The 15,200-nt window shown below is 56.3% G+C and overlaps 2 protein-coding genes and 1 long non-coding RNA gene across 3 annotated transcripts in view; 1 reads left to right on the forward strand and 2 right to left on the reverse strand.

Annotated features, from left to right (window-relative positions):
- The first annotated feature begins 5,442 nt into the window (after positions 1-5,442).
- LOC144226645 (uncharacterized) lies at positions 5,443-7,691 on the forward strand. The gene is made up of 3 exons (XR_013333711.1): positions 5,443-5,916; positions 6,828-6,952; positions 7,164-7,691. It is a non-coding gene; the product is annotated as an uncharacterized LOC144226645 (long non-coding RNA).
- Positions 7,692-9,270: 1,579 nt separating this feature from the next.
- Positions 9,271-13,247, reverse strand: GPAA1 (glycosylphosphatidylinositol anchor attachment 1). The gene is made up of 13 exons (XM_077758126.1): positions 13,240-13,247; positions 12,450-12,694; positions 12,127-12,337; positions 11,930-12,041; positions 11,591-11,738; positions 11,410-11,511; positions 11,127-11,323; positions 10,853-11,049; positions 10,604-10,757; positions 10,360-10,455; positions 10,032-10,222; positions 9,779-9,949; positions 9,271-9,610 (listed from the first exon to the last, which is right to left on the reverse strand). Exons 1-13 carry the CDS (start codon positions 13,245-13,247, stop codon positions 9,367-9,369), a joined length of 2,076 nt encoding a protein of 691 aa, XP_077614252.1. The 3' UTR covers positions 9,271-9,366.
- Positions 13,248-13,561: 314 nt separating this feature from the next.
- The window catches only part of EXOSC4 (exosome component 4), a 3,353-nt gene continuing 1,714 nt past the window's right edge, over positions 13,562-15,200 (reverse strand). The window contains exons 2-3 of the mRNA XM_077758106.1: positions 14,083-14,289; positions 13,562-13,970 (exon numbers count right to left, since the gene is read on the reverse strand). Of these exons, the coding sequence (XP_077614232.1) occupies positions 13,611-13,970; positions 14,083-14,289 (567 nt within the window). The 3' untranslated portion in view covers positions 13,562-13,610. The remainder of the gene's footprint in view (positions 13,971-14,082; positions 14,290-15,200) is intronic.

Consider the following 15,200-nt stretch of genomic DNA (forward strand, 5'->3'; position numbering starts at 1 on the left):
CACGAAGCGAAGCCGCCGCCGCCGCCATCTTGGCCCTCTCCAGCGCGGCCGCAGCTCCCGTCGGCCCCTGCGGCGCCACGGGAGCCCAAACGTCGCGAGAGCGGACCGGGGCCGGGCCGTCAGGTAGTCGTGGAAACCGGAAGTAAGGCGGGGACCGGTGGCGTCTTCCTGCGGCAGGGAAGGCACCTGCTCTGCTCGTCCCGTCCCGTCCCCGGACGCGGCTCCTGCGGGCCCGGCGGCCGTTAGCCCTTGACGCTCCGGCCCCTAGTCCGGCGTCCACGGCTTCTTCGAGGCCATCGATCCCTGTCGTCCAGCAGTGTTTCCAGACCTGGCACGGTGGCCATCCGTGTCGCAGCGCCTACAGACCCCCGGAGCGAAGGGGCGGCCTGCCGGGGCCGCTCCGCGAGGTGGGGTGCGGATGTCGCGGCCCGCCGCCGCGGTCTCCTTCGCCCGGGACAGGGTCCCGGCTCCAGCGCAGAGCGGGCAGCGCCGGAAGGCTGGGGGCCCCGGGGCTGCTGTGCCCACCGCCGTCCCGGCCCACGCGCGTGGGTTAAGGTGGCGGTTCTCCGGGATGAACAAGGTGTGACAAGGGTTTATTAGGCACATATTATTGCCCAGAAACTGCCATGAGCAGACGCCATGACTATGACTATGAGCAAGGGTCCCTCAAAAAGCTACTATCACTCTTCAGTGAGAATGGAGGAGCAAGGACCTCGGAAAATCTGCATCCCTTCCCCCTGTAAAAGCAAGGAAAAAACTAGCAGAGGTTGTTGGAGTCAACTTTTTCAGAACTCTGGAAATTAATCAAAGGATTGCATCATCCCGACAGTATTTACTGAAGAAAAACAACCGAACCTGGGTAAGAACAGTGAGTTTTGCGGTGTTTTAATTGTCCTGGTTAAAGCTACTCTCCAGCCCAGTGGTAACCCTGGAAATTACAGCCCTCGTTCCTGGCAGAGTGGAGCAGGGAGACACAAGCCTATAGATGGAGCAGAACATCTTGGAAATAATTGCCGTAATTTAACTTGTCAGAGAGCCCTCTGGAAAACCCCTTTTACAAAGCTCACTCAGCCTGCCTAGGGCCAATGGCCTGTGCCCTGACGCTGTTTGGTGAAGGCAGTAACAGGCAAGTTGTAATTTCAAAGCTGCTGGAGGCAATGGATAACAGCTGCAACTAATAACACAGTAACCAACAAGCTTAAAAGGAAGAGCTGGGGAATACAATGTCCACAGGGATGTTGAAAAGCCCTACATATTTCTGGAATATCAAAGGTCACAAACATAAATAGGGTGTGCACAGCCTCCTGAAAGACCTGAAAAAGCATCAAATGCTTACCTCTGGCCGGCCTTGAGGCTCTGCACACAGGGAAGTGAAGCCTAATTCCTGGCGCAAGTTGCTGAAAGGCGTATGGCCCAACAAGTACACAGAGCTATTTGGGAAAGACTGGGAAGTTTGTGGGTTTTAGGCATTTAAGGGAATCTCTGTCATCAACTGAGCGTAGACTTCAGTGGCTACACTTGCCGTATCACAGACTAGACAGAATTCATTCAGAAAAACCACTACACAAATACAACTACCTACTCACAAGCAGCAGCAACAAAACCTGGTATCTGATTTCCAGAATCACCACGTTAGATTATTTAAAATGTCTAGTTTTCAACAAAAAGTTCTAAAACACTAGAGAGCAAAGTGGAGTCACTCAGGTCAGCGGGGCCTGTGTCAGGCAGCGACGCGATCCCGCCCAGGCCGGCGTCAGCGGACACCCCGGAACTGAAAACGGGCGGAAGCAGGGGAGGTCCGCCGGGGCCCGAGGCCCATCAGATCCCCTTCAAAGGGACAGGACACCCGCCTCGCGGGGACAGCTGCGGCCGAGGCCTCTCCCGATGGACCTCGGAACAGACCTGAGACCTGAGACCTTCGTGGCTGAAGGGAGGGAGCAGCGAGCGAGCGAGCGTCTCCACCGAGCGCCCAGGCCGACTTAGCGTCCGACTTCCTCCTGCTACCTTGTTCGGTGCGTGGCCTGTCTCGTGTCCCGCTCCGGCTGCCCTGCAAGACGCCAAGTTAATCACGTGGCGAACTGTCCCTGAGTCTGGAATCCTGAACCTGCTTCGTGATTATGTCCGCCTTGCTGGGTGACCGAATAAAGCTGTCATTGTGGAAGGACACGGCCGGCCGTGTGTGCGCCTTCACCGCGTGCTCGTGACAGGGCTCTACTGAATATTTGAATAGGTAGGAGAAAATAAACTTGAAGCTAAGTCAATTGAGATTGTCCACTCTGAGAAACAGAAAGAAAAATGAAGACCTGTAGGACACCAGTAAGCAAACCAACCTATGCAGAATTCTCAGGAGCAGAGAAAGGGCCAGAAAGAATATAAAAAAATAATGCCTGAAAAGTTCCTAAATGATGAAAAAGTTCCTAAATGATGAAAAACATTAATCTACACTTCAAGGAAGCTCCATGAACTCTAAGTAGGATAAATTAAAAAGGATCCATACTTAGACACATAATAAATTATTTTTTAAATGTTTTATTTATTTCTGAGAGAGACAGACAGACAGACAGCATGAGCAGGGGAGGGTCAGAGAGAGAGGGAGACACAGAATCTGAAGACAGGCTCCAGGCTCTGAGCTGGATGTCAGTACAGAGTCCAATGCGGGACTCAAACCCACAAACCATGAGATCATGACCTGAGCTGACGTCAGACACTTAACCGACTGAGCCACTCAGGTGCCCCTGACACATCATAAATTATTGGAAGCCAAAGAAAAATACAAAACCAGGAGAGAAGTGACTCATCATATACAAGTGATCCCCAATAAAATTATCTAGTTCACATCAGAAAACACGGAGGTCAAAAGGCAGTAGAGTGACATATTCCAAGTGCTGAAAGAATAAAGCGATGGTGGGGTGGGGGGCACCTGGGTGGCTCAGTTGGGAGCATGCAACCCAATCTTGGGATTGTGGGTTGGAGCCCTATCCTGGGTGTAGAGTTTATCTAAGAATAAAATCTTTAAAAAAAAAATGTAAATGGATTAAAGTCTCCAATTAAAAGGCAGAGATTGTCATAATGGATAAATATATATATATATATATATATTTATGTATTAAACTNTTTTTTTTTTTTTTTAATTTGAGAGATGGGGTGTATGCATATGCATGCACACAAACAGGGGGGCAGAGAGAGAGAATCCTGAGCAGGCTCCATGCTGTCAGCATAGAGACTGACGTGGGGCTCAATCCCATGAACCATGAGATCATGACCTGAGCTGAAATCAAGAGTTGGATGCTTAACTGACAGAGCCACTGAGGTAACCCCTGTAAGAAACAAACTCTATTATTACTTTTTTAAAGCTGGCTTTGTGCCCAGCACAGAGCCCAACACAGGGCCTGAACTCATATGACTGTGAGATCAAGACCTGAGCTGAAATCAAGAGCTGATGCTTGGGGCACCTGGGTGGCTCAGTTGGTTAAGCATCCAGCTTCAGCTCAGGTCATGATCTCACAGTTCATGGGTTCGAGCCCCACGTCAGGCTCTGTGCTGACTGCCAGCTCAGAGCCTGGAGCCTGTTTCAGATTCTGTCTCCCTCTCTCTCTGACCCCTCCCCTGCTCACACTGTCATTCTCTAAGAAGTAAATTAAAAACATTAAAAATTTTAAAAAAAAGAGTCGATGCTTAACCAACTGAGCCACGCAGGCACCCCAAGAAACAAACTTTAGAATCAAAGACACAAATAAGTAGCTAGTAAAAATGTGGAAAAAGATATACCATACCAATAGTAATCAAAAGAGAGCTGGAGTGACTATAGTAATACCAAATAGTATAGACTTTAAAACACAAATTGATACTAGAATTAAAGAAGGACATTTTATAATGAAAAAAGGACCAACTCCTCAAGAAGACATAATCATTATAAAGATATGCTTGCCTAACAGTGCCCCAAAATACATGAAGCAAAAGTTGACAGAATGGAAAGGAGAAATAGACAATTCAACAATAATAATTGGAGACCTCAATATTCCGCTTTCAATAATGAATAGAACTAGACAGAAGTTTAGCAAAGAAAGAGAAGACTTGAACAGTCCCAACTAGACTTAACAAAGATCCATGAAACACTGTATCCAACAGTAGAAGACTACGTATTCTTCTCAAGTGCACATGGAACGTTCTTCAGGATAGACCATATATTTAAAAATAAAATCAACAAAAACAGACACATAGACCAATGGAATAGAATTGAGAACTCAGAACTGGACTCAAAAATGTACAGCCAACTAATCTTTGACAAAGCAGGAAAGAGTATCCAATGGAAAAAAAGCCTCTTTAACAGATGGTGCTGGGAGAAGTGGACAGCAACATGCAGAAGAATGAAACTAGATCATTTTCTCACGCCATACACAAAAATAAACTCAAAATGGATAAAGGACCTGAACGTGAGACAGGAAACCATCAAAACCCTAGAGGAGAAAGCAGGAAACAACCTCCTTGACCTCCACCGCAGCAATTTCTTACTTGACACATCCCCAAAGGTAAGGGAATCAAGAGCAAAAATGAACATTGGGACCTCAGCAAGATTAAAAGCTTCTGCAANAATAAATAAATAAATGAATAAATAAATAAAATCAGTGTCAATAACTTTTTAATGTTTATTTATTTTGAAAGAAAGAAAAAGAGAGCATGAGCAGGGAAGAGTCAGAGAGGGAGAGAGGGAGGGAGAGAGAATCCCAAGCAGGCTCCACTATGTCAGCACAGAGCCTGACACAAGACTCCAACTTTAGGATGCCTGAGATTATGATCTGAGCCTAAATCGAGAACAGATGCTTAACCAGCTGAGCTACCCAGGTGCCCCTCAATAAATCTAAAAGTGTAAAATCATAAGAATCGCATTTTCTCACCAAAACAGAATGAAATTAAAAATCAGTAATAGATATTTGGGGAATTTGTAAAAACGTGAAAAGTTAAATAATATATTACTTTTTTATGTTTTATTTATTAACAATTTTTAAACATGTATTTATTATTGAAAGACTGAGCCTGAACAGAGAGGGAGAGACACAGAATCTGAAACAGGCTCCAGGCTCTGAGCTGTCAGTAGTGAGCCCAATGCGGGGCTCAAACTCATGGACCACGAGATCATGACCTGAGCTGAAGTTGGATTTTAACCCACTGAGCCACCCAGGCGCCCCTTTAATGTTTTATTTCTCTTTGAGAGAGAGGGGAACAGAGGATCTGAAGCAGGCTCTGCACTGAGAGCAGTGAGCCTGATGTGGGGGCTCAAACTCACAAACCATGAGATCATGACCTGAACCAAAGTCGAATGCTCAACCAACTGAGCCGTCCAGGTGCCCCTAACATATTGCTAAATAACCAGTTAGTCAAAGAAGAAATCACAGGGCAAATTAGAAAATGAGGTGAATGAAACTAAACCCGGGCACACCACAATGCACGGGGTGTGTCAGGAGCAGTGCTGGGGGAGCTTAGAGCTCTACACTCCACCTCCAGGGATGTGCCCAAGAGAAAACATGTCCCCACCGAAACTTGTTCATGAATGGTGACAGGCACATCGTTCATAATAGCCAAAAAGAGGAAACAACCCAAATGTCCATTGCTGACAAATGAGTAAATAAAGTGTGGCGTGTCCCTTACATGGAACAGTATTTGGCCATAAAAAGGAAGTTGTGACATACCCCAGCACCCGGATGAGCTCTGAGGGCACTGTGCTAAGTGAAAGAAGCCAGACACAAAAGACCACGTACGTATGAGGTCATTCACATTAAAGTCCAGATTAGTCAAATCTGGAATTAGAAAGTAGATTCATGGTGTCAGGGGCCAGAAGGAGAGAAGAAGCGGGGTACACGTTGTTTTGGGGGGCAAGGACAATGTTGTGAAGAGCAAGCGCAGGCCTTGGAGACCAAGGTAGGGAGTTTGGTTCTATCCTGGGGGTGACGGGCATCCCCTGGAGACCAGGTTGACCCTGAGTCCAGGTCCTGAGTCCTGGCTGTGCGTGCTAGGGGAGGTGCAGGCAGGGTGGAAGGTATTCAGGTCGGATACTGTGACTTAGAGGGGACCGTCACATCGAGGAGGCAGAGGTGACACACTGGGGCCTCAGAAGAGGGGCCTGGGCAGGAGACAGGACCTGAGCGTTGGGGCATGAAGGCAGTTGCGACTTGCAGGAGCAGCTCTGGACAACGGTGTCCAGAGCAGTCCCCGAGTCGTCTACATTGAAACCCTGGGGGGTGGGGGGTAACCAGGCAGATGGTTTGAGAAGGCACAGGAAAGCCGGGCCACCCAGGTGAGGTGCTAGAGGCGTCCCAAGGCCAAGCAGAGCACCTGGACAGAACCTGGCTGTGGGGAGACTGCTGGGCGTTGTGAGGTGGGTGGAGGGTGGCCTGCCGGCCGGGGGCCTTCACCTCACCTTCCTGTGCTCACCCTACCTGGCAGGCGACAGGCCGCCCTCCAGGCCCCTGTGGCAGCTGTCAGGTCCGCCCCCGGCGCTTCCTTCTGCACCATCAGCCTATTTCCCTGGGCAGTTAGCGAACAGTTGATGCTAGTGTGACCTTTTGCTCTTTATTGAAATTTTAGAAATTCACACAGTTTAAAAATATATGAACAGCANGGGGGGGGGGGGTCTCCCTCTGACTTTCACCCAACAAATCCACACGACCGTTCTACTGTGTATCTGGCCCTGAGCTGGAGAAGTGGTAGCAAATAAGTTAGCGTCCCTGCCCCCCGCCCCCCCCATGACACTTCTATTCTGGGGCCTGAGAAGCAAGCAACAAATGAGTGTGTACTATTAAGTACTGATGACCGATCCATCCGGCGGCCAGCCCCCCAGGCCTCACGTGAGCCGGGCTCCGCAAGTCCCTCCTGTGTTGGCTGGAACTAGATCCGAATGTCAGAACGCTCCACACAACAGTGCCTCACAAAGGGCAGAAGTGTGTTTCCCTTTCTGGTAAGTGAAGCCCAGCTTAGCAACCCAGGGCTCTGACGCGCACGGAAACCCCCGTTCCTCTGCGTCCGTTCGCCACGCGGGCGGGACCTCACGTCCTGGACACACTTCACGTTCCAGCCGTCGCTTCCACATCCCCCGGGCAGGGGGGAGGGTGGGGCTCAGAGGGCCAGCCTCTCCGTTTGGTGCTCACCCTGCAAGTTTCTGCTCTTAGCCTGTTGGACACGGCGCAGTCACGTGACCACATCTCAAAGCGCGGGAATGAAAGTCGGGCTGTAGCTACTGGGGACAAGGTGCAGACCCGGCCACACCATCAAGCGGAGCGTTTATGACTTATCCTCACCCCTTGGACACCCGACCTGCATTTCCACAGCCTGACATTTTCTTGTTTTAAAAAATGTACAAAAGGGGGCGCCTGGGTGGCTTAGTCGGTTAAGCGTCCGACTTTCGCTCAGGTCACGATCTCGCGGTTCGTGGGCTCGGGCCCCGCGTCGGGCTCTGTGCTGACTGCCAGCTCCGAGCCTGGAGCCTGTTTCAGAGTCTGTGACTCCCTCTCTCTCTGACCCTCCCCTGCTCACGCTGTCTCTCTCCTAGAAATAAATAAAACATTTAAAAAAAAAATGTACAAGTGACATTACTGAAAATCAGAACAAACCCTGCCTCCCTGACAAACCGACTTTGTCACTCCCACATCTCAATTCTTATGTCCAGACAGGGATTCTGCACGGGTAAGTTCAGAACACAGTTGAGATGATCTCTCTGCTTCTGCCCCCACTTGTGTGTTCCACGATTTAATGTATTTTCATGCTTTGTGCCCTACGTGACTGCCTGAGTGCAGCAAGATGTTGCGGACAAGGCCGAGCCTGGGGAGAAGGCTGGGGAGGGATTCTGGAGTGCTCTGGAAGGGACACTAGCCCACAAAGACAGAGACCACAGACCAAGGCAGAGCAGAGGGTTCTGTGCATCTTAGAAGACAGGCTCGGGGCACCTGGGTGGCTTAGTCGGTTAAGCGTCCGACTTTCGCTTGGGTCATGATCTCGCGGTTCGTGGGTTCGAGCCCCGTGTCGGGCTCTGTGCTGACTGCCAGCTCGGAGCCTGGAGCCTGTTTCAGTCTGTGACTCCCTCTCTCTCTGACCCTCCCCTGCTCACCCTGTCTCTCTCTCTCTCCTACAAATAAATAAAACATTTAAAAAAAAAAAAAAAAGAAGACAGGCTCTTGCCCTGTGACTTACCCAAGCACAGAAGTGACAGAAGCCAGTCTGGGAGGCACCCCGGGGAGGGTGGGGGCTGCAAGCCCAGCCCCAGGGGCTGAACAGTTTAGTTCCCTCAAATGTGAAGGGACCAGAGGTTCCAGCCGGACGTGGGAACAAGCAGGGCAGACAGGCTGCTCGTCCCAGTGGGGTGACCCACGCTGCACCCCCACCCCCAACAATGCTGGCCCCAGGGCACGTGGCCCCCTCAACAGAGAGCCAGCCATGGCCCACAGAGGTCTGGGTCTAGGGGCACTGGTCCTGAGCTGACTCTCCAGGCAGAGAAGCTCTGCCTTCCTTCCACACTAAGGCCTGCAGGAGGCTGGCCTAGCGGCCCCATCAGGTGGCAACAGGGGCACCTTGGCCCTCCAGTGAGGAGACGCCACTTCACCTGATGCGGCCCTGGCATCACCGGAAAGCCACATTTTGCTTTTTTCTTCCCTCTGGAATGGACGCTAGACATTCCAGCTCCTTTCGGGGGTCTCGGTGTGTGGCCCGCTGGCTCCCAGGCGGTGCTGGGTGGGCTCTATGGCTCCACCGTGGCCCTGTCTCCTTTGGGTGACTGGCCTGGGCCAGTTAGGCTTCAAGGAAGCAGGGGCCAGGTGCCGCTCCCAGCCCCATGCCCAGGTTCTTGCCTTGGTGGGTGCCATTCCCCACGCCCCAGGGTTTTTCTGCGGGGCTAGGCTCAAGCCCTCTCACCCCTTCAACTCCAGTGCTGAAGCAGAGCAGCATGGTCTCTGAGAACGTCAGAGCCATGCCCAGCACAGCGTTTCCTCCAACCCTGCACCACGCCTCCCGCCGTGATGCGCAGAGAGTCCCCGCGATGCTCGTGGGGCCGGGGCCGGGCCTGCACGTGCCGTTCCCAGATCCCAAGCGCAGCGGCCCCCCGAGGCTCTCCTCCGAGACTGATGCGGCTGGTAGGGCCCTGGTTTCTGCCACCAGCAAGTGGATCAGAGCAGTGCCCTCCAGGAAGGAGGTATGTGGGAATGCCAGGCCCTCACAGCTTTTTATCCATGTGCCTAAGGGCCCCGAACAGACAGCAGACAGCGCGCCACGAGCCCTAAGGGCAGCTGAAACAAAACGCCCCATTTATTTCCCAAGAGGGAGAGACCACGGGGTGCTGGGGGAGCTCCCAGCCCCATCTTTATACCGCAGGGCGGCCACACGTCACTTCCAGAAGAGCACGTTCCAGAAGAGCAGCCAGCAGGGATAGAGGCCCAGGGCCAGGAGCGGAAAGAGCAGGGCGCCGTACGCGTGGTGGTCCAGCACACCCTGCGCCAGCGCCGCCAGGAAGAGCTGCCAGCCCTCGGCCAGTGACAGCGGGGCCTCCTGCAGCTCCCGCCAGAGGAACAAGCACCCCAGGAGAGTGGCCGCGGGGCTCGTGAGCACCAGCAGGGTGGCATACAGCGGCCTGGGTGGAGAGGCAGGGTCGGGCTGGGCTTTGGGGCGGGGTGCGGGCACCGAGTGGAGGGATGGGGGGATCGCCATGGGCAGTCTGTGGTGAGGGGCGCGGGGGGTCCTGGGCTTGGGGGCAGGGCATCTCATACCGAGCTCCGTGACAGGGGCTGACCACACGTACCGGGGCCCACAGGGGTGGGCGAGCGCGGCGGCCGGCACCATGGTGGCAGCCAGCAGGAAGCCCAGCGAGAAATTGGTGAGGGCAACGCAGGCCAACTGCAGTGCCAGGTAGATGAGGGCCACTAGCTTCAGGGCCATCCAGCCTCTGTCTGGGGCCTGCGCGCTCACCACCCTGCAAAGACAAGGGGCTCGGAGGCAGCTGCCTGCGTGCCCAGGGTACCCTCTGCCCCCACCCAGCCAGCCCAGCTCCTCACCGGTGGGTGCTGTGCGGAAGGGCCAGGCCGGCTGCATAGATGGCCAGCAGCGTCAGCACCACGGCCTCGGCCTCGGCCACGGGGAAGTGCTGGGCAGCCACGTGCTGGCCCAGCACTGGCAGGATGTAGAGGGCCAGGCCCATGGCCTGTGAGACCAGCAAGGGAGCCACCAGGGAGGCCAGCCCCACGCTCTGCGAGGGCACATGGGTGCTCAGGAGCCGGGCCCCGTGGCTCCTCACCAACACCCCACCAATCAAGACTGAGGGGCAGCAGTCCCAATCACCGGAACCCTAGGAGCCCACTTAGCAGCAGGAGTGGGGGCCGTCACCTGTGCTGGAGGGAGCGGAAGACTAGGTCCAGAGGCAGCCCCGGCCTCCTGAGGGCTCGCTCCAGCCTCATGCAGCTGCATCCACAGCTCCAGAGCGTGGGTTAGTCAAGGACCCCGATGAGAGCTGTGACAGGGTGTGCCAGGTGAGGGCCCAGGGCTCACTCCCACCCCCCCACTCCGAGGACCACGGAGCCCCCAGCCCAGAGTGGAGGGGACCCGAGGCTGGCTGCCCGTCACAGGATATCTTGAGACCAAGGACCAAGAGCAAAAAGCCGGCGGCAGGCATGTAGAGGCCGATGGAGACGAAGCGCGAGAGCGCGGGCAGCAGGTACAAGAAGAAGGACTGGTGCAGGCGCTCCAGAAGGTGGTTGAGCTTGCGGAACATGCCCTCCAGGGCCCTGGCGGCGTGGGGCTGCGTCAGGGCCGGCCGGACCCCCCAGGCACCCCCTCGCCCCCCCTAAGCAAGGAAGGGGGGGGACCAGAAGCCACTTACTTGCCCACTGCCACTAAGTCATACTTATACTGTCGGAAACTATTGATGCCACGTATGGTCAGGGCCTCCACACGGTAGCGCAGGAAGAGGCCGTGGGCGCCATGAGGGCGCCCAGAGGCCTGCTGCAGAGCCATGAGCAGCAGCGTCTGTAGACCCTGCAGCGGCCCGTCTACCGACGTCCAGTCCTGGGGCTGCAGCTTATAGGGTTTGGGGACAGGGTCAGACGACCCCCATGCAGGCCCCACCACTGCCCAGGCAGGCAGCCCCCCCTTACCTTGCCCTGTAGCGTACACAGCAGTCCCCCTTTCTGACAGAAAGTCTGGAAGAGGTTGAGCAGATCGAGATTGGGAAGCTGCCCATTGAGCCCCTCCACGGCCACATCGAGGCTAGTGACCACGTCGCTGCTGAGCTCCAGGGCCACGGCTGCCTGGACGGCCCCCGCCCGGCCGTGCAGAGGGGAGGACTGCATGCCTGTGGGAGCAGGTGAGTGAGGTGCCAATGGAGGGCTGGCGCGGCCAGTGGCCCTGAGAGGGGTGGGGCAGGGCAAGAGCACCCACCGGTGACATTGGTGTCGTGGTAGGCTTCGAGCCAAGCCTCAGTGCCCAAAAGGTCTTGTTCTGTTACCAGGAAGATGATGTCTTTGGCCCAGTAAATCTGCCCTGAAGACCAGAAGCTGGTGAGCAGGGCCTGGGACAGTGGCCAAAACCTCCCTTGCCAGTAGTAGCCCCTGAGCCTCACCCCGAAAGTGGGCAGCAAGTGCCAGCAGCAGCCCCACAGCCTGGCTGTTGGTAGAGTCAGGGCCACAGGGTACGGTGAGCACCAAGGATTCGGTGCTGGCAGCACGTGGGGCCCGCAGGATGCCATACACGTTGGTGCCCGACACCATCTGTGTGCAGTATGGGTGGGGAAGCCTCAGCACCACCCCTGCCTAGAATGCTGAGGCCTCTCCCCTCTTGGCCCTAGGGTCCCGTTAGGAACTTCCAGGGCCCCGGGACATGCCACCACTGAGCGTCCCGGTCCCAAGCCGCCCTCTCAAGCTGTTTTTCGGTCCCAGACACATCCCCTCCCCCACAATACATAGCGCTCGCGGGTCTCGTCAGGAAAGGGCAGTTTCCGGGAGAAACTCTGCGTGTAGACCTCCAGCCCCACTGACCGCATCGTCCGCTCCAGCCAGGCCACTGGCAGAGCCCTGGAGACACAAAGAGAGCCTCTAGGCAGAGCTCCCTGGCTTTGACCACCCCTATTTACCCCAGACCCACATCTCTACCGCTCACCCCGCCTTCCTGCGGTGGGCAGCGAAGTCTCGGGCGAAGCCCCGGGCACGCTCCCCGCCCGCAAACTGCTCCTCCACCATGGTGGAGCCCATGGCGTTCTCCGACATGTAGGTACGCTGGGTCAGGGGCGGGAAAGCCAGCGCCAAGAACCAGGCGATGCCCGCCACGTAGCTCAGCACGCTGTTGGGAGAGGGGACGGAGACCGCCGGAGCTTAGGGGGGGGTCTGACGCCAAGGCCCGTGGCCTCCACCTCTGCACCGGGGGTTGGCGGGGGCGTGTCTGAGGGACCTGGCCCTGGAGTCTGGGCACCCGGGACGTCGGACCGGAGAGCGGAGCCCCGGGCCTGATGCCCCCAGCGACGCCGGCNCCCCGGACCCGGCGCCGCGCGCCTGCCCGACCGGAGGCGGCGCGCACGCACGCGCTTCCGGTCCCGAAGGCCAGCGCGCCCCGCGCATGCGCGGAGCGGGACTGGTACGCGGCCGCGCCGGGGGAGGGGTCTCCAGGGGAACCGGCCGGAGGTATTCGGCGCCGCAGCAACGCAGTGCAGGCGACCCGCTCCCCGGGCTGGCTGCGAGTAGCGAGAAAGCTCCGATTTGCGGAGTCAGAGAGGGGAATGAATAGGACAGGAGAGAAGAAAACTGCAGAGCAAGGAGGCTGCTGGTAGTGACAGGCCCGGATTTCCCCCGGGGTGGGTAGGCAAGAGGGCTTCCGTGGACCGGGGGGCCAAGGCGTTGCCTGATTCGGTTCTGTGGATATCGGTCAAAAGCGGCGGTGGGTGCAAGAGTGAAATCAGTGTGAGGTCATCAGGGCCAGATGACCACAGGGAGGAAGGTACAGATGGTACTATTAGCCCAAACGGGTTTCAGCGCAGCTGGGACATGGGAGTCGAAAGCGGGGAGATGAGGAGATGCCAGAGACCTTAGGGGAGAAGCAGCCGCTGCGTGAGGGCTGCAGGCGCGTAGGTGCACGTGCACGTGTGTAGAGAAGATCCCATTAGGGAACGTGTATCTGTTGTACTTTTGGAGCCTGAGGTTAAGTGGGCCCAAAGGGCTCCTAGATTGAAAGGGGCCATTCAGTCCAAGCCATCGACTAGAGGATGTGGGACATCCTCACATCTCCATGGTGGGTGCCCAGAGCCGGCTTGATTTCCCCCCCAGCCCTTGTTGAGCTCAAGGCCCTGGATGTGCTGGGGTGAAAACAGACTCCACCGTCCACTGGCTTGGCCATTGCAGGTCATGCTCAGCTGCCTTGAACCCTCCCTGGCACGACTGCTCTCTTCATCCAGGGACACAGTCCCCCCCACCTTCTTCAGGGTTTGGATCTTGACTTTGCAAGAGGGATGCATTTCATGTGTGGGAGACGGTCTCTAGTCACCCTCCGGAGCATGGACCAAGCCAGGCTTGGAGGGCATGGAAGTGCTGTGGGGAGATCAAAGTACAGCGCATTGGGTGTGAGTTTTATTCTGGGCATGGGGGGCCAGACGCTCAGTCCCCTAGCAAAATAGAGGCCTCCCGCACATGCTGCCGAACCACACGGTCCAAAAGGGTGTGCACGTCACGGGCAGCCCGGGCAGCGGCCTCCAGCACCTGCTCCAGGTGATCTTCATGCAGTCTGGCATCCATTTCAAGCAGTGCAATCTGGCCTGAGGCTGGCAGCAGGGCCAGGGCTAGCTGGGGGCCACCAGCTGCCTCCTCCACGTGGCTGAGGTCGGCCAGGGCCGTGCTGTCCACAAAGCCAGCTGAGCAGGCGCATACAAAGTCCCGCATGGGTATCCCGGCGTCCAGCACTGCCAGCGTGGCTGCATTCACACAAGCTGCATAGGTCCCTCCGTCGGCCTGCAGCACCTGCATGAACCCAGCCCACCAGCAGCATCAGCCCATCAGGCTCCTGACCACTGACTCCCAGCCCCCACCCCGCCCCCCTCCCTGCCCAGGCTGATGGCTGCCGCTTGCTCACCTGCACATATATATCAATCTGGGAGCGTGGGTGCAGCTGGGTAAGGATGGCTGCCTCGAAGGTCTGACGCAGCTGCAGGCCCATCTCACAGGACTTACGGTCCCCGTGTGGTCGCCGCTTCCGTTCGCCTGTACTGAAGGTCGCAGAACTATACTGACAGTTCACCAGGGCCCTGTCAGGCAGGGCTCGTGCCCGGGAGCCCCGGATCTGGGGGAGGAAGGACACATGAGCCAGGCTCACTCCTGCCAGCTCACACTACACCTTCCCCTCGCTCGGGCCCTAGACCTCAGGCTCCTTCCCACCCCTCCTACTTCCATCGCAGTAACACAGCTACTTTACCTTCAAAACGCCCCGCGGGAGGGCCCCTTGCCCGTCTCTAAGCCACCATCACCCCTCAGGTCTCCCTGTGTCCGTTCTCGCCTCATCCCCTCCCAACCCATTCTCCATCTGTAGCCAGGGCCGGGATGTTCACAAGTACCAAAGCTGATTTTGTCTCCTCTACGCACTCAAATATGGTTCTGCCTTCCCAAAGGTTCCCCATCACGTGGGAGATAAAATCATAAATAGCTTCCCTGGTCTGTGAAGCGGTGAGTTCTTGCCTCCCGAGACACCCCTCAATCTCATTTCGAGTAATTTCCCACCTCCCACCAGCAGCCTTTCCACTCTGCCAACGCGCCCAGCGGTCACCCCTCGCCAGCAACGGAGACACGGCACTAAGAAATCGGGATTTTATTTCAAGTCCCTGTCCTCACGAAGTGTAAGTTCCAGTGAGGAGTCGGACGAGGAGTCAGATTGCTGTCTGAGGTGACTGGCTACAGAAAGGCACGGAAGTGTGTGGGTGGAGGGGAGGGGGCTTGCCACGGGAGCAAGGTGGCCTGGGGAGACGTGACCCAGAGGATGACGTCAGAGTAGACAGCTGAGAGGCGACGAGGGCGTGGGGCGCTTTGAGGAAGAGCAGAGAGGGGTGCAGGGCGGAGGGGAGAGCGGCCGGGGGGAGAGGTGGGGACCACGGTGCAGCGCACCGCCAGGACTTCGGATGTGGGGCCGAGTGAGCGGCGGCGGCCCTGAAGACGGGCTGGCCTCCCCGGCTTCCTCTCCGCCCCCAGGCCCCGCGCACC

This window comes from Crocuta crocuta, unplaced genomic scaffold, assembly GCF_008692635.1.
Source record: "Crocuta crocuta isolate KB4526 unplaced genomic scaffold, BGI_CrCroc_1.0 scaffold327, whole genome shotgun sequence".
Taxonomy (NCBI): Eukaryota; Metazoa; Chordata; class Mammalia; order Carnivora; family Hyaenidae; genus Crocuta; species Crocuta crocuta.